At 45.6% G+C, this 19,034-nt stretch overlaps 1 protein-coding gene and 2 pseudogenes across 1 annotated transcript; 2 read left to right on the forward strand and 1 right to left on the reverse strand.

Annotated features, from left to right (window-relative positions):
* The first annotated feature begins 2,048 nt into the window (after nt 1–2,048).
* Nucleotides 2,049–3,581, forward strand: LOC101785676 (annotated as a pseudogene).
* Nucleotides 3,582–4,920: 1,339 nt separating this feature from the next.
* LOC101786749 (calcium-transporting ATPase 1, plasma membrane-type) lies at nt 4,921–12,458 on the forward strand. Its single transcript, XM_022826395.1, is given in 9 exon segments — nt 4,921–5,268; nt 5,431–5,623; nt 5,863–7,394; nt 8,925–8,979; nt 9,062–11,021; nt 11,023–11,236; nt 11,325–11,496; nt 11,573–11,871; nt 11,950–12,458. Coding segments are annotated over 7 exon segments (3,204 nt in total). The 5' UTR covers nt 4,921–5,268; nt 5,431–5,623; nt 5,863–7,199; the 3' UTR covers nt 12,259–12,458.
* Nucleotides 5,430–7,027, reverse strand: LOC105914441 (annotated as a pseudogene).
* Nucleotides 12,459–19,034: the final 6,576 nt, after the last annotated feature.

Raw genomic sequence — 19,034 nt, forward strand, 5'->3', positions numbered from 1 at the left:
CTTTTCTTACGTTTTCCCTCTTCTTCCACATGTGGTGACAAAGATGGCGACATAGGTGGTGTGGTTTGCCTGGGCGTGGCTAATTTGCGAGGTGCTTTCGAATCCTTGCAGATATGCTAGGTGCCGACCTGATTTGCTCGCTCCTCGTCGGGATGGCCAACAACGCCTGTTAGGCAGCAGATACGGGGGCTTGAATTGCGAATTTTCCCATGGTTAGCCAAATCCGCGCGCAATAGGTGAGCAGCTACCGATGTGGGTGGGAGGCGTGTTCGTGGTGCTGCTCGCAGGCCGAACTTCCAACCACATCCGTAGGCTCAACCAGCATAGCTGTTGATAGTGCCGGTCGCAGGCTCCTTTGTCATGCCCCCTCCTTACATTGAGCACTTTGTTGCGGTGTTTATGGGTGTCCTCTCCCTTACGGTTATGCCATGTCCAGCTTCGAGAGGTCGTGTGGTCAACTACGACCTTGTCTGAGTGTCTCCGCGGTGGTGGCATCTGCCGGACACGGGCTCCAACTTCGTGATTTGGCCCGCTTCTCCATGGGTGGATCTAGTGGTTCCTCATCGGGGGTGACCAGCCCGTGGGACTGGGCCATCTCATGCCGAATCTACTGGAGGTCGGGCACCGCACGGTGAAGCTCGTACGGGCTTCCATGTGGGCTCTAGGGGGCGTGATCTCTCAGCTATCACCACGCCTTCCTCAGCTGCAAAAGGGAGGCAGCGACAGTTGCTACCTTTGTCGATCATCCTTTCTTGATGACTGAGCTATGGCCGGCAGGTCGGGAAATCGCCGAGGGAAATCCTAGCTCGGCATTGTGCCAATGTCAACGACAACGACACCCATAGGTGTCGTTTCCCTCCATTGAGGCATTGTTTTGAGGATCCCGTCCACAGGCTAGTGTGGCCACATTTGCGCTAGTTGGGACGACGTTGGTTAGAGCCGGTATCGGTCAGGAGAATTCTTAACCCGGCATTTGCTGGTGCTGCCATCACCGGTGATGCCCTCAACCACCGATGTTTTCCTCGGAGGCGTTGATGAGATACCGCCCGCGCCAAACTACCGTTGTCTGCTACTCCTCGAAGTTGGAGCGTTGCTTGGTGTATCATGCTTGTCCCGTGCCTTCCTCATCCTCCTTACTCTTCACGGGTGAGGTTAGATCTAGTTGTTTGCTGCCATCGTGATTCAATGAGTGTCCCCTCCCGACACCTCTGCTTCATCGATGCTCTCCTTGTTGGTGCTAGAAAATCAAGTGTTGGGTGATGTTTGCACTGCTTCTGCCATTCCCTCTTAAGGACTTCTCCCCTTGAGCTACGTTGGATGGCGGTATATAGAGTTCGGATGTGCTAGAGGTGTTGCCATCAGCTCCAAGGAAGGTCGTCGTATCCGATGAGTTTTGACTTGCGTGTCCTTCATCACCTTTAGTCCCCATCACGTTAGGTGGTCCCTCGAATAGAGGGCAACAACGGGACATCGTAGGTAAAGGGGTGGTGCAACGATGGTTGTCTTTCGGTTGTGTTATGCTTTGTCTTTAAATTGTTCACGAGCTGTGTATCTATCCTTCTATGTTGTACCCTTGTGTTGTATCCTATTGCTCATATTGTTCCGACCATCCAGTGGCCAAATGCTTGTAAAGTGCCTTTCATCAAAACCATCACCAGCTAGCCTGTCATCCGCGGTTTGATGAAATTTAGGTGGAGGCTTTTTGTCCCCTCGGTGACTTCTTCAAAAGAACAAATATTGCTTTTTAATGTAACGAAGGGCCGGTGCTATTATTTCAATATTCGATCAAATAAGGGACTTTTCAAATAAAAAAAGATTTTATGATTTTACCAGCATAACAAATAACCAACAACTTTAAAACCGTCCAATCAAAATCACACGATCATACATGAGAGTAGAGATCACCAAACACTTGTGGACACACTAAACTAGCCAACGAGCCGTCCCAAAGCCCTCCCGTCAGTCCTGAATCTCCGATCTGATCTAAGTTTTACACTTTCCCCTACTCCGCTAGGGTTTAGCTCCCTCGCCACCCTACCTGCCTTGCTATGACGACCGCTGAGGCGCGGGAGGAGGTGCTCCATGCACAGCTTGAGGAGCTGAAGATCGAGGTAATCATCCATTCTACCGTCTCGATTGGGTGGCTCTTTTTCACATCTCAAAAAAATACCATCTTTTGTCCTTGTTGATCCCCATTGTTGATTGATGTGCTTGTTGAGGTCATGGCTCGAAAAACCGGTAGATCTCATTTTGTCGCTTAGGTTTGGTTTGGATATTTCAAGTATTTTTTAATTGTGTGAGTTGGTTGGATAAGCGATTGTGCGGTGGTTGGACTATGTATTTCTGGGAATCTCTTATGCGGTCGGGTGTTTGTTTCAGCCACGAAATAGCTTGTCTTAATGTCCTCCAATATGCAATGATCCTCAGCTACATTCAATCAGGAAGCTCCCATAATAAACATTCTTTTTTGCGTACTCCTAGGGAGATGAGCCTATCGTTGAGGATGAGGATGATGAGGATAATGAAGACAATGATGAGGATGATGATGACGACGACGAAGATGTAGAGGGTATTATTGGATATTTGAATTCCTATTCTGTTTAGTAGTTATTTCTGGCCCATAAATAAGGATAATGCATGATATTATTAGTTTAGCGCATGTTCTAATGTAGAATTATATACAATGAATTATGTTAGTACTTGTTTTATTGTTAAAAAAATGTAGTGTGCCTTAATGCATATAACAACTGATGCACTTTTGACTTCATATTGATGTGATTTTGACTTGATCTGCCCCTTGATGAATGGGGTAACTCAATATCCATCTTATTTTTACTATTTCTTATTGTTACATATTGCCGTAACTTAGGCTACTTATATGTTTTCGTATACAAATATTTCATTCTTTTTGTAATTGTACTACCTCCATTTGCTCTATATTTATGTTCTTTTCTACATCCTAATGATTAATCATATGAAACTTCCGGTCCAGTGTAAAATATAATGTCCCTGTTAAATCTGATTAATTAATTCTAAGCTCTCCAGGACCAGGAGGTGGTGTTAGTGGAAGATATAAGCAGAGTAGGAGTGAGAAGATGACCTGGTAGTTCATGAATAAACTTGGCATGAAGACCATCAATGGTGTGAGGCGTGTAACCCTCAAAAACAAGAATGTGAGCATTGAACCACTACTATCCATTATTCCTCTTCACCTATTATGTCTTAGCAAGATAGTTGATTAACTTTCCATAAATTTTCAGGTTCTAATCTTGATTACCAAACCGGATGTCTTCGAGAGCCCCAATTCTGACACCTATGTGATTTTTGGGGAGGCAAAGCTTATGGAAGTGGGGCCGCACGCTGCTGAGAGGTTCAAGGCATCGGATCCAAGTATCACCATCTCGAATGCTGAGCCATCTGCAGCATCTCAGGATGACGAGGAGGGTGATGAGTCTGGGGTCGAGCCAGATGACATTGAGCTTGTGATGACACAGGCGTCCGTGTCGAGATCCAGGGCAGTGAAGGCGCTGAAGGCAGCAGACGGTGACATTGTCAATGCCATCATGGAGCTGACGAACTAGTGAATTGTGGAATTGTGAGAGGTGAAGCTCGTGCCCTGGATTCCGAGCAGACTATGCTGGTTTAAATTCCTACCATTTTCAGTTAGGATGCATATCGAAAGTTGACATAGCGTTCAATATGAGTACCGTCTTTGAACTTCTTTGCTCACAGTTGCTATTCCCAATTTCCCATTATCTTACTCCATGATTTCAATGAAACAAATTCCAAGGTTGAAAGATTGCCTTGCTGAGTTGGTCCCCTATGCTTTTGTCTAAGCATATTCTGCTATTCACCTTTCCTAATGTTGACTTGGGTTCAACAGGTGGCTCTGCACACTGCATTCCTACTTTTCCTAGTAATACCCTACTTTATTGTTTTCAGAATTCCTAACTGTTGTTCGACTGTTTTTCTGTTAGGCATCAGTCTATTAATTGCACGGCTGATATATCTTTGGGATTGGTGATTAGCTGCGCCCGCATATGGTATTTGTGGGCTGTTTTTGTAAAGTTTTCTGATTGTGTTCGTGGAATTCAGTCCGGCCCATATGTCTTGGCGTATCGGGTCACCATTTGCGTGGATCCCGTAGTTCCTTTTTCCTAACATGACATAGCGTTCACTATGTGTATCCTCTTTGAACTGCTTTGCTCACAGTTGCTAGTCCTATTATCCTACTCCATGTTTTCACGAAGGTCCCGTTTGGATCCCTTCATTTTGAAGGAATTGGAATCTAGTTAATGAAGTAGGCTATTTATCTTGAAATATGGCATTCCACAATTTTTCAAAGTTTAGATATAAGCTTATTTTAAATTCATGGGGTGGGAGATGAGAATTGATTCTATAGATCCTCATGCTATGTTTCTGATATGCAACTTATAGCACGCTCTTTGACTCGCTTCCCTGCAACAGAAGTGCAGCGCATAAGTATCTCTCCCATATGGCCAACAATAATATATAAATATATTCCACGTACAACTATATTAGCTTAATTAATTTGTGTCTAAATTATGATTATTAGAATGGAATTTAATTCCAAGGATCCAAACGGGGCTTAAGGGAAATTCCAAGGTTGAAAGGTTGATTAGCCGATTTGGTCCTTTATACTCCCCTGTAAGTATATACTGTCATACACCTTCCGAAATATTTACTTGGCTCCAACCAGGTACCGCTGCACACTGCATTCCCACTTTCAGCTTTTTCCCCCTAGAAGATCAAGTATACATCAAAATATCAAATACGGAGTAAAAATATGTACAGCAGTACAAGTTATATTGGGCCACAATCCTTGTTTCTTGTGTTATAATTCGGCCCAACGAGCTCAGATCGTCGAACGGCCCAACTAGTCGTCGAATGTTCTCTTCTCCCGATTCCTCTGCCTTACCCAAAATCCAAATCGAACCGCCGGCGGTCAGGAGGGCGGGGAACCGCGAGCGGCGGACGGCCGGGCGGCGCGGGGCGACTGGCGAGGCGAGCCCTGAGCCCTCCACCTCCACTGCTTCTGCCCCAAGCGTTGGCAGGCAGGGGGCAGAGGCGCAGGGCTGCGGGTTGGGCGCGGTCCTCGCCGGCGACTGGAGGCGGCATCCTGTTCCGCCATCCAGGAGGAATTCTTCGCTCGTAGTGGTGGTAGCTGTATTTCTCCCGCATATTCTGGTACTGAGTTGGCATGGAGTAGAGAGATCCATCCGGACTTGTGGCTGATCTCTTCTTTTGGTATGAACCCTAACTTGTTTGATCGGAGTTTTACTACGAATGAAGTTGTGTAGAGAGCATGTTAACTGATGTGAGCAGTCGAATCCAAATCTTCTCTGCACTTGGTGGCAGATTTCTTTTTATCCCCTGTCTCCGAAGCACTGAAAGGTTCGACTGATATAGGGATTAGGAAGCCCTGCGCATCACTGGCGAAAGGGGTTGATTCAGAGATGCGTTTCTCTAAAGAAGATCTGGTTGGGTCAGCGTTTATGGCTTTTGGCGTTACTTTGTTTGTGGGTTTCTTCTACGCTGCTGTTCTGTCCAAGCTGCTTCCACCGTATGAAAATAGGCTTCTAGCTGCCGTCCAAAATGATTGGTAAGGAATGCCGAGGCAGTGCCTGATGATTGCTTACTTCCTTTATTTTGCGAACTGACGTCTGAGCATGGAGAGTCCACTTATTTGCTAATTATAAGTGAGCTAGGTGCATTGAATTAGCTAATACTGTCATTTTGCTATGCTTATGGATGTTCTTGCTGTTGTTGAGGTTCAATGTAACATCATACTTGTCTAACTGATACACAAGTTCTCTAACTAGTTTACTGCATAATTTGCAGGTATTACTGCCTACTTGTGCCGTTGACACTTCCTGTCATAATCGTGGCTGTCTATCTGCATTGGCTTAGCATGAAGATGTTCAAACATGCATGAAGCAATATTTCTGTGGATTTTATGGAACAAGTATGCAGCTTTGTTCCAATTTCAGAAACTCTGGAGCACGATGAGGATCAAGGTAGTTTATCTGAAAGTGTCATGTCAAGTTGTAAACTGTAGTGTTACACAGTCCCGAGTTTGTGTTTGTCAGCTCCAATGTGTAACTTGATTGTGCTTCAATCAGAAATACCCATTCCTTCCATATGAACAATTGCCGCCAAGTGCTAAGTATATATATTGCTAAATGTACGGACTGTCATATTATAATATTTGAGGAGGAGATCGGTACTTATTTTCAATCTATTGACCATAAGTGGTGGCTTCACAATAAGAACTTCAGAATTCACGCTTCTCATTTAGTTTGTTCTGCTATCATGTGGAGGTTGTGGAAAGTAAGAGGTGCCTTCTGTTTTCAGATTTGAAGATACTCTGGAGCACTTGAGATGGTCTGTCAGCACTTGGTTCAGTCAGTATGTCACCTCTTGGTAGAGTTTGTATTGGAAAAGTCTGACAGATAACCTACTCCACCCAAGTTTGATCAGCGTATTTGTTTGTGTCACCGAGACTAACGAGAAGTAAAACTCCCACTGTAATCCATTTATTCTGCATCCGTTTAGCAGCTCGTTTAGCCAATTACCCTGGCATGCAGATTGAACGCATTGAGCCAAGGAGATGGAACATGGGCGGCAGGACTGAATAGTGGCCGCATGCAAATGCCCTGATAATACGCTGATCAAACTTGATGGAAGGAGTAGTTCCAATGGTTGATCTTGATTTTTCTTTTTGAGTTCTTCTATGATGATATATGTAATTGAATCAGACTTGACAGTTGTGTGTCCATGCGCCATGCTAATATCAGGAGGCAGGGCAAGCAATGGATGCGCGTTGTTGCCTATATTTATCCAGACTCCAGAGAGATCCGCGGCGTCTGCATGGGATCCGATTGGGAGGTCGTTACAGTTTTGATCCCGTCAAAAGCTGCAGCGAGAGCTCCCTGCTAACCCGGGACTCCGCGACAGGTGGGTCGGTAGCCCGCGCTCCCAGAAACCAGAAGCCATCCAGCGCCATTGCCTGCGAAACAAAGCAGAGGAGATCGGCGCGCGCACGTCCACTGAGCACCGGGGGAGGAGATCGAGATGGCCATGGAGTTGCAGACCTGATCCTACTCAAGTACCCGAGCAGTAGCTGAGATTAGCGGTTGATCTGAGGAGGAGAGGAGAGGAGAGGAGGGGAGATCAGTATGGCGTACCTTCGGAACAAGTCGATGGAGTTCCTCAAGAGGTTCGAGATGCCGGCGAAGAACCCGTCGGAGGACGCGCAGCGCCGCTGGCGGGAGGCCGTCGGCACGCTCGTCAAGAACCGCCGCCGCCGCTTCCGCATGGTCCCCGACCTCGACAAGCGCTCCCAGGTCGAGACGCAGCGTCGCAAGATACAGGTCCGCCGTCCTTCAAAACCCATCTCATCTTGTCAGTACCGTTCGCCTCTGATTTTCTACCGCCCGGCTGAGCTACTTGATATCCTCACCCACGCATTGATTCCGAATTATTTTCTAGCACCTGATAAAAATTAGTTTATTGATTTTCATCAATGCGCAAATTCTCCTGACCGAACGAACTCTTGCAAGTCAAGGATTGGATTCAGAACAAGTAACCTGATAGTATGCTATTGTTTTATGATTGTTCATCCAATGCAATGGGTGGCATGGCATTGCTTGCCTAAGGCCAACGTTTTCTCACCTGTGACTAACAAATTATCGAGGTAGAAGGATAGCAAAATTCCTTCAGTCTTATCACCCTTGCGGCCTTGCCACATACAGTAGTTTGTTATAACACATTACATTCAACATTATGAAAAATATAGCTAATACATATATATGTCCTAGTGTCGTAATACTGAAAAATAGCAAACATCACATATTTTAATGCGTGCATAAATATTTCTCTCATGTGCGTTGTCAAAAAAGTATGGTTGATGCAAATTTTGGGTGTACCCTTGATGCACAAAAAATATGGTCGAAACATGCTATCCTTGAAAATTATATAAAAAAGATATGCTGTTCTCAGAAATACAAAGGACAGCAGATAGTTTGAGTTATGTTGAATAGCCCCTTTGGCAGGAAGGTCAATGGCCCAAGGGCTAATGCTCTAGTATTTTTTTTGTCAGTTAATTGCACATGTTAAATGCACACCGGTAAATTACATTGTATATATCAATGTATAAGATCACATTAATATTATTAATCTACAGTCCACACAAGGCCAAGCACAATACCGGTCTTTTGAATTTCGCCTTCTGTTATGGGACTCTGAAGAGAGGTTCAATGGTCAGCCTGAAAAAGTCCAATTCAGAAGCTTTGAAGAACAAATGCTGTTTCCTTGAAGTGCTCCATAATTCCATTATTTACTGCACAATTTGTATAGCAGTTGCCTTTTTGTGTAACCTACAGGAGAGTTAAGCTAACTTAATGTTAGTCTTCAGACTTCAGGTTTTGAAGACTAACTAATACTAGGACTGTGTCTTTCTCTATTTATATGATTTTGAATATTTGAACAAATTTGTATGACTTTTCTGAAGTTAGAATATTTACAACAATAGTTTTTCTCCAATATCTTGGCTAGAATTATCATGATGACTTTATGTGAGTTTAAGATAGAAGGTGGACTTTCATATAATGTTCATTATTTTTATCTCAAATTTTCAGCCAAACTTACATGAAAAGGTAGTGGTAGAATTAAGTCCAGTACAAGTTCCTTCCACGCTACTAATTCAATTAAGTTTTACTGATCACATTAAAGCTGCATGACAGGAGAATGAACCTTTAATTGATATTTACTTTTCACAATTAGCATCTACTAGCTGGAAATTACAATGTACTAACTAATAACTAATATGGTATAAGCTGTTCGTTTGCCTTTTGTCCACATCCAGCCCAAAAGCACTCAAAATGTTTCTTTCTGATTCACAGGAGAAGCTTCGTGTTGCCCTCTACGTGCAGAAGGCTGCACTGCAGTTCATCGATGGTACACTAGCACATACTCCTTCTCTGTTGCTTCGTCTGATCTTGAAGTCTCCTAACAATGTCGATGCTGGAATCCTCTGTAGCTGCACGCAAGACGGAGCATCCGTTGCCGGAGCTCGCGCGGCAATGCGGCTTCTCCATCAGCGCGGAGGAGCTGGCCACCGTGGTGCGCAACCATGACACTAAGAGCCTAAGGCACCACAAGGGCGTCGACGGCATCGCCCGGAAGATCAACGTCTCCCTCGCCGACGGCATCAAGTCAGATGACACGGGCGTCCGGGCCGAGGTCTACGGCGCCAACCAGTACACCGAGAAGGCACCAAGAACGTTCTGGATGTTCCTGTGGGACGCCAGCCAGGACATGACGCTCCTGCTCCTCGCCTTCTGCGCGCTCATCTCCGTCGTCATCGGCCTCGCCACCGAGGGATGGCCCAGCGGAATGTACGACGGCCTCGGCATCGTGCTCACCATCTTCCTCGTGGTCATGATCACAGCGGCCAGCGACTACAAGCAGTCGCTGCAGTTCCGGGACCTCGACAAGGAGAAAAAGAAGATTGACATGCACGTCACTCGTGACGGCTACCGGCAGAAGGTGTCCATCTACGACATTGTCGTCGGCGACATCGTCCATCTCTCTATTGGCGACCAGGTGCCGGCAGACGGCTTGTACATTGATGGCTACTCGTTCGTGGTCGACGAGTCGAGCCTCTCTGGCGAGAGCGAGCCAGTGCACTTGTCGAACGCGAACCCGTTCTTGCTCGGCGGGACCAAGGTGCAGGACGGCTCGGCGCGGATGCTGGTTACGGCGGTCGGGATGCGGACGGAGTGGGGGAACCTGATGGAGACGCTGAGCCAGGGCGGCGAGGACGAGACGCCGCTGCAGGTCAAGCTCAACGGCGTGGCGACCATCATCGGCAAGATCGGGCTGGCGTTCGCGGTGCTCACGTTCACCGTGCTCATGGCGCGGTTCTTAGTGAACAAGGCTCATGCGCCTGGCGGGCTGCTGCGGTGGAGGGGCGAAGATGCGCTCTCGGTGCTCAACTTCTTCGCCGTCGCGGTCACCATCATCGTCGTCGCCGTGCCCGAGGGGCTGCCGCTCGCCGTCACGCTCAGCCTTGCGTTCGCCATGAAGAAGCTGATGCAGGAGCGTGCTCTCGTGAGGCACCTCTCGGCGTGCGAGACAATGGGGTCGGCGAGCTGCATCTGCACCGACAAGACTGGCACACTCACCACGAACCACATGGTCGTCGAGAAGGTCTGGGCGTCCGGGGCAGCGCTGACGGTGAGCACCGCCAAAGGCTTCGACGAACTCAAGTCGTTGGTGTCAGAAAACTTCACCAAGGTGCTACTAGAGGGCGTCTTCCATTGCTCCGGCTCGGAGGTCGTCACGAACAAGGACGGAAAGACCACCATCATGGGCACGCCCACCGAGACGGCCATCCTCGAGTTCGGTCTCGAGGTGGAGAAGTACACGAAAATAGAGCACGTTAACTCCAAGAAGCTCAAGGTGGAGCCGTTCAACTCGGTGAAGAAGACAATGGCCGTGGTCATCGCGTCCCCACACGCCGCCGGGTATCCCCGCGCGATCCTGAAGGGCGCATCCGAGGTCGTCCTGAGACGGTGCAGCAACATCATCGACGGCACCGGGAGCGTCGAGAAACTCACAGAGGCAAGGGCGAAGCGTGTGGCCAGCGCCATCGACGCGTTCGCGTGTGAGGCGCTGCGCACGCTCTGCCTGGCGTACCAGGACGTCAGCAGTGGCAGCGACATCCCCAACGACGGGTACACGCTCATTGCGGTGTTCGGCATCAAGGACCCCCTCCGTCCAGGCGTGAGGGAGGCCGTGAAGACGTGTCATGACGCTGGTATCAATGTCCGCATGGTCACTGGTGACAACATCAACACGGCCAAGGCGATCGCGAGGGAGTGCGGCATCCTGACTGACGATGGAATTGCCATCGAGGGGCCCGAGTTCCGGGTGAAGAGTCCCAACGAGATGAGGGAGATCATACCCAAAATACAGGCACGAAGCTGTAGTCTCTTCTTCTCTGAAGAATTTGCATAACAAAACTAACACGACTGATTTCCTGTGTCTGCAGGTGATGGCTCGGTCGTTGCCGTTGGACAAGCACATGCTGGTGACCAACCTGAGGGGCATGTTTGGAGAGGTGGTGGCAGTGACCGGCGACGGCACAAACGACGCGCCTGCGCTCCACGAGGCTGACATCGGCCTCGCCATGGGCATTGCTGGAACAGAGGTTTGTAATATATTTGTTCCTGATTCTAAGCACTACTAACTCAATCAACAATGCTTCGGATTGACTCACGGTTGCAGCTGCTGTTCAGGTTGCCAAGGAGAACGCTGATGTGATCATCATGGACGATAACTTCTCGACCATAATCAATGTCGCGAAATGGGGTCGTTCCGTCTACATCAACATCCAGAAGTTCGTGCAGTTTCAGCTCACGGTGAATGTTGTCGCTCTAATGGTGAACTTCGTCTCCGCATCTTTCACAGGTGAGTAGAAGTTCCATCTATTCCTCATTCTTGTCGCACCGTCGAATTTTTTATGTAACTTTATTGTGATATTCAGGAAGCGCGCCACTGACCATTGTGCAACTGCTGTGGGTGAACCTGATCATGGACACCCTCGGTGCCCTAGCGCTAGCGACGGAGCCCCCCAATGACACGATGATGCAGAGGCCACCAGTCGGCCGAGGCGACAACTTCATCACTAAGGTGATGTGGAGGAACATCATCGGCCAGAGCATCTACCAGCTGATCGTGCTTGGCGTTCTCATTTTCAAGGGGAAGAGCCTCCTGCAGTTGAACGGCAATCAATCTGACCACCAGCTCAACACCTTCATTTTCAATACCTTTGTGTTCTGCCAGGTACAGAAGCTGATTCGCCTCATTAAGTCTGAATCTTCACTGCATTCATTCACACACTCTGTTCTTTGGGCACCCCAGGTTTTCAATGAGGTGAACAGCAGGGAGATGGAGAAGATCAATGTGTTCAGCGGTATCTTCAGCAGCTGGATCTTCTCGGCGGTTGCTGGTGCCACTGCGGCGTTCCAGGTGATCATCGTGGAGCTCCTAGGGACATTTGCCAGCACGGTTCATCTGAGCGGGAGGCTCTGGCTCACCAGCATCCTGATCGGGTCAGTCAGCCTGGTGGTTGGTGCCATCCTGAAGTTCATCCCCGTCGATTCCAGCAGTGACTCGTATGATCACCACGATGGTTACGAGCCCATCCCCACCGGCCCTAACGCCGTGTGATTTTGAACATGCTTCATCATTCTTTTCCTTTTTAGAAACAAGAGAATTCAGTAGTTTGATAATTTTAGATAGGAGAAACTGTTATTGCCGTTTTAGCAATTTGATCTTCAGTCTGTCGACCATGTTGTCTTTTCAGGCAAACAATGTGTTTGAATGTGGATGACAAAATCAATGTTTTTAGCGAATAATGGTAGAGTCTATGTGAATTTTTACATGTCGGTATTCTTCACTGTATGGGTATGTTGTCTTTGTAGCAACAATGTTTTTACGTGCCAATGATAGAAAAAAATGCGGATCATATCCCTTATTGCAAGCAACGGGTTCTTCCTACTAAAAGTTAGGTTCGTTCTTCAGCACATTTCAGTTATGTCTTTTTGGCGTGTTTGTATTATAACTTTTATAACCCTGGCTAGCCAAGCCAAAATCTAGCCATACCCTGCTAAGTTGGCTGTTAGTTGGTTTATGGCAAAAATTTGGCTGTCCCCGAAAATTGTTTTGGGCCAAATATTTGACATGAAAGGGTGACCAGGAAGGGATAGGCCATGCTAAAGTGTTTGTTGAAGAATGATATTCGTATTCCTTGCAATTAAATTGAATCAAGTTGACCAAACCATACTAAAAAATATTAGCGCCATGTGGGACCATACGTAATACTCACAACTTAGGGTATTTTGGAATTGTTTAGCCCACCGTCCAAACGTGTGTAATGTGGCCAATTCGGTCACGCCTTTATTTGGCCGTAACAAATTTTGGCTTTGCAAGGTGAACCCCAAAACCAAACAGCCTCATTGAGCATCTACGAGGTCAGGTCATCAGACATGCAGCTTAGCATATGTTTGGTTCCACGGACGAGACGGGACGGTCTCCAGGTATTGTTTGGTTGTGAGTTGTAGGGGACGAGGACGTCCGCATGTGCCACGCCCTATCACCGCTTATCCCCTCGCCTCACCGCTTACCCGTTCCCCTCCCCTTTTCCCGTGACGAGCCGTGAGAAAAAAAGCTTTCCCCTCCCCTTTTCCCGTGACGAGCCGTGAGAAAAAAAGCGGCGGCGCATCTGGATCTTGTGCTGCGGCTTATGCTCCTCGCCGGGTGCCACTCCTCTGTCATACCCTAAATTTTTTGGATTTCAAGATGTGATTAAAAAAAATAATTAAACAATAATTTTCTCATAATTTTAAAAATTTTCCAACATTTATTTTCTTGACAGGAAATTTAGTATAGGAAAACAACTGGTTGTTTTTCCCAGTTAAATAATGTTGTTCCATGTCTGTGCATTCATGCCGATGCATCTTGATTTTTCTTGAGTGCAAAAGATTTTAAAATGCACTTAGACGATGACCAAGTCCTTTTGAGAATTTTCAGCTTTTTCTGAAATTTATTCTCATTTTTCCTAGAGCCAAATCTATTTATTAGAAGGCTCTACAATATTTTTCACAGGCTTCAAATATTTTATTTGGACTCATCGTGTCCCAATCTATCTCCATGATTTTTCCTGAAATTTTTGGGATTTTTGAGTATTTTCATGAACTAAATGAATTATCTGGAATTTCTAGATTTTTCTTTCACGGTAAATATATCCTATCCATCCGGGCCAAGCCCGTGGGCTTAGCCCGCTCTTCCCTACTCCGGCCGCCTCTCAGCCCATCCAGCCCGCTGGGGCCCATCGGGCGGCACCCGACCATGGGCTGGCCATGGCTGCCGTCACTGCCGTCTCAGCATGTGCGCCACGCTAAGGCCGTCTCGCCGGCCTATAAAGAGCGAGCGCCCGATGCCCTGCGCCTCTTGCTAGTGCCGCTGCCACCACCGCTTGCCGCCAGCCGCGCGCCACCACCACCTTGGGCCGTTCCGCCGCCGCACTACCGCCTTGCCACGTCGCACCCCGCCTGCGCGCCGAGCCGCCCGAGCGCCCCGCAGCCCTGCTGCTCCACTCCACCCCGCCTTGCCCTCGTCACCTTGCGTTGCACCACCATCAGAGCTGCTGGACGAGCTGAGCGCCGCCAGCATCTTTCACGATTGAATCATCACGCCCGCCGTCTGAAGGAGCAAACGGATACCACGAGGAGCATCCCCTTGATGAGCCGCACCGTTTCTGCTAGTCCGCGCTGCTTCTCCGTTGTTGGAGCACCACTGGCCGTGTGCAGCCCCGCGCCGCCGCCTGGTGCTACCGTTGCGGATCAAATCCCGATCGAGCCGCTCGTCCTCCGCCACCGGTGAGGCCTCTCGTGAGCTCGTCGTCATCTCATCTCTCGTTTCCCATCCTCGCCGTGGCCACCCGCTCGCTGGAGCGCCGCTGATTTGGCCGGCAAAAGCCACCGTAGGCCTGGGGGAGAAGATGGCCCTAGTTTTGCAAATAGGTCCCCGAAAAAATATGTAATTCTTCACCTTTCTTCTGAGTCTTATATCTTTTACAGAAAAACCCCTAGAATATCCAGATCATTCCAATTAAACCCGAGTCCTAGAATCTAACAGATCTAACCCCAAGGATTTGTCTATTCATAGTTACTATTCACTGAGTCTAGAGATTCTTCTTTGCTAGCCCCTGAAGTCTATGGTTAATCACGAATAGGCCCCTAGAATCTTTAGAGGCAATAGATTACACGTTTTAGCTCCGTTTCTATCCATTCAAGTTGCGTTAGATTCATAACAACACAAATTACACATTAGTGGTGATTTTTTTCATCATTGCATGTTTTTGAAAAATAAATTTAATATTAATTTGGTTAATACCTATTAAACATGTTGTCTATAATTAAAAGCTATTTAGTGTTATACACCGCTTTTCATAATAAATGTTAATTTGATTAATGCTTACTCTTAAATATTTTTCCAATTAAAAGCTAATTAGAGATACACGTCGGCTTTTCATCGATTAAACTCAACTTGATGAATGTGTATTGAATTTGTTTTATAAATAAAAGCTACATAGGTTATATGTCGGGTTTTCATAAATAAATGTTAATTTGACTAAAGTAAATATAAATGTGTTTTTGAATTATATTTGGTTAGTTCAACCTGAATCATAAAGCTATGCACTTAGATGTTTATATATACTTTATTTTCAAATTAAATGTTTAATTTGCATAAATTGTTCTTGAGTGTTTATAAATAAAATTTGACTAAGTTCTACATCGTCTTTTCATCTATACATATAACTTGCTTAATTGCAACTTAGGGTATTTCTCTGAAATATCTTTACAATATTTTTCTCAGCTAAAATAAATGAAACATGTAGCTCATCTTTTCTTTTATGTTGAAATCTCTCGATAGAGCATCTTTTCAACCATAGCACCATTTTTAGTCTTTCTTGCATCTTCGAATCGAGCCCTATCCTTTTAGTACATTCTTTTAAAGTTTTTATTTTATTTTGGTGTATTGTTCTTAGTTGTACTTGTTTGTTTGCTTGTATTTTTGTGCTGGTGATTGCTTCGAGTAGAAGGATCGCTGTTTGAAATATTTGAAGATTTAGAGTTTCAAGATAGCAAGAGCTGAAGAGCAGTAAGAGTAACTTTTCTTTTGAGAATGGCAAGTATCCCTAACCATCCTTCTATCTATGCTTATAATACAAGAATATCTTGCATTAGTTGGAACATGGAGCGACCACCCAGAAAAATAGTACAATCATAAAACCAATGGGCTCTGATTTTGGCTAATTAATTAGAGAGTCTAGTTTGTGATAGTCTTACCGAATGGACAAGAGGGCCTCATAGGTTTTGCGATGGCTTGTCCAGCCAAGGGGTGTATGCACCACTTGGGGGAGGGTTCATCCCCTTATGATGAAACCTTAGTGGGTTATCACTTATTAGGGAGTCTTTGTAAATGTCTCATAGCGTCCCTATGCAGCAGACCTCGGTAGTGTGATAAGTCCTACTTTTGCATAGCATTTTTGGGTCCAAAGTTCTTTTGAACTTTTACGCGACTTATGGTGAAAGTCTACAACCTCTGCAGAGTGTAAAACTGGTATATCAGCTGTGCTCATGGTCAAGAGCGGTCTGGACCCTCACATGATTAATAAAATTGAAAATGGACTTAAATTGTTATTATAGTTATTTCTTGTGGCCTTGCTGAGTACCAACCATAAGTGTACTCACCCTTGCTTACTGCTACTCAGAAGAGGAAGGTGTATGAAGTTCTCTGAAGATGATGATGAGTTCTAGGCGTACGCAACCCCCAGTCAATTGCCTGTGAAGTTTGGAGCCTCCATTTCCAGGATTAAGTTGTACATCTTTGATAGACTTGTAAGTCTTTATTTATATTCCGTTATGTGATACTGTTACTGTTATTCACTGATGATGTCACTATATGTATGAAACTTGATCCTGGCATACATATAGGTAACACTTAGTCTTGCTTTAAAACTGGGTGTGACATTCTCGTCGGGAGCCGCTCGCCGCCCGCGTCCTCCCTCCCTCCCCCCTCAGTTTCTCACCATCACTGCTCGTCCTCCCTCCGTTCCTGCACAAGCAGTTGGACACCATTGGCACATCCTGCTACTACTGGTTCATCACCATCGACGTGTCTCTGTTCGTTCGCTGGAAGTAGCAAGGTCAACAACCTCCGTTCCTGTCCACGTCCTCATTCATCGTTGGGATCTCGGCTTCCTTTCCCCCAAGGTAAGAAACCCTAGCACCCTCGCCCATGTATGTGTGTGTGCCTGTGAAATCTCAATCTACAACAATTGTTGATGAGATGTAGACCTCAGTGACGACATAGCTAGGCGATATAATATATGTGTTGTAGTGTGAGAGAAAGAATGAAGAACAGTAGGCAAAACTAATGGTTCTGTTGCTAGTAATTGGTGGTAGATAGGCTTGAATTAAACACACATCCATGTCAATAATACTTTTTTTGTTATTCTATTATAGATGGACCAACAATCCAAGGTTGTAACTTGTACTGCTGCTACATATATGTTGTTGTCAATGATGGTCATGGTTATTATTGAGTCTAGAAAATGTAAGCGAGCTGCAAGGAGAGAAGGTATTACTTATGGGCCTATTGATGAAAGGGATAGGATGAGACTTGAGTACCTAACAACAAATTTGGAAGGATGATACAGTTTGTGTGAACATGCTAAGACTCAATAGAGCCAAGTTCTTTCGGTTTTGCAACCTATTCAGTTATCGTGGTTTGCTTGAAGATACCATCCATTGTTGTGTTGGATAGCAAGTGGCTATGTTTCTAAATACCGTGGGGCATAACCTTAGGAATAGATTTGTTGGGACTAACTTTGATAGATCCGGAGAAACGGTTAGCTATTATTTTAATAGGGTTCTTCGTGCTGTTGGTGAACTACGAGGGGAATTAATTAGGCCACCGTCATTGGAAACTCCTACCAAAATACAAGGGAACCACAGATGGGATCCTTACTTTAAGGATTGTATTGGAGCTATTGATGCTACACATGTAAGAGCCTTTATTCCTAAGGATATGGAGTTATCCTTTCATGGTAGGAAGTCATATGCCTCTCAAAATGTAATGGCTGCCGTAAATTTTGATCTCCGGTTCACCTATGTATTGGCTGGTTGGGAAGGGACAACGCATGATGCACTAGTGTTACGAGATGCTTTAGAACATGAGAATGGACTTCGTGTTCCACAAGGTACTACACTAATAGCCTATCAAATTCTCCGTATCAATTGTTGATATAACAGAAATATGATCAAATTTCCATCATATTTTAAGCAAATTCTACCTAGTTGATGCCAGATATGGAGCAAAACCAGGATTCTTGCCCTCTTTTCATGGTGTTCATTATCACTTGAGCAAATGAGCATACTGAGATGGTTAATTTCAAGCAAAGCATTGCTGATCAGATGTGGGCAAACCGTCAAAATAACAATATTAATTAATACCCACTAATTTCTTGATGTATTTCGGTTTCTCAAGTATTTTCCTTGTTGTATTTGTGTTGTATGGACATATTGTTGCTATATTTCAGTTGTATGGACATATTGTTGCCATATTTCAGTTGTATGGACATATTGTTGCTATATTTCAGTCGTATGGACATATTTGTGAGGACTTATTTGTTGTTGTCATTTCATTTGTAAGGACTTATTTGTTGTTGTTGGAAATGAATGATGTGTTATATATATGGTGCTGAGATCCAGTTAAATGACATACAATCCTTGTTGTATTTGGTGCTTAAATCCAATTAAATAACATACGGTGCTTGCTGATTTTTTGTTGCATGGCAGGCAATGGATGGCCATGTTGAGGGACTTGGTGGAGGTAATGGGGTGGCTGCATGGACATCGCCAATGTCCACTTTCATGCTGAAATATCTTGCCAATGTGGTGGCTAGTGGTGTTAAAACAGGAAAGGGCTTCAAAAAGGTCTATTACAATGCATGTGCTAGAGCTGTCAATGAAAAATTTAACACTATGCTCAATGGTGAGCAGATTAAGAATCATCAGAAGACATGGCAAAGAAACTGGGCAAAGATAACAAGACTCAAGAGCTTTGAGTGCATCTGGATTCGATGAAGATAACTACATCATTACCCTTGATGGGGAGCACTACAATGGCCATGTTTCAGGTAATCTAGTTTTTATCATTTCATGGTCTTATTCTTATCATATTTTGCCTACTGATTTCTGTTGCATTATAGGATCACAAGGCTAATGCTGAGTATTTAAATAAGCCTCTTGAGAACTATATTGAGATGGAAATAACCTTTGGGAAAGATATGGCTACAGGCAAGTTTGCAAAGGATTCAAGTGCTGCTCTTGGTACAAAAGATGTGACACTGAAGAGGGGGCTGGAAATGGTACAGA

This window comes from Setaria italica, chromosome V (assembly GCF_000263155.2).
Source record: "Setaria italica strain Yugu1 chromosome V, Setaria_italica_v2.0, whole genome shotgun sequence".
Classification (NCBI taxonomy): domain Eukaryota; kingdom Viridiplantae; phylum Streptophyta; class Magnoliopsida; order Poales; family Poaceae; genus Setaria; species Setaria italica.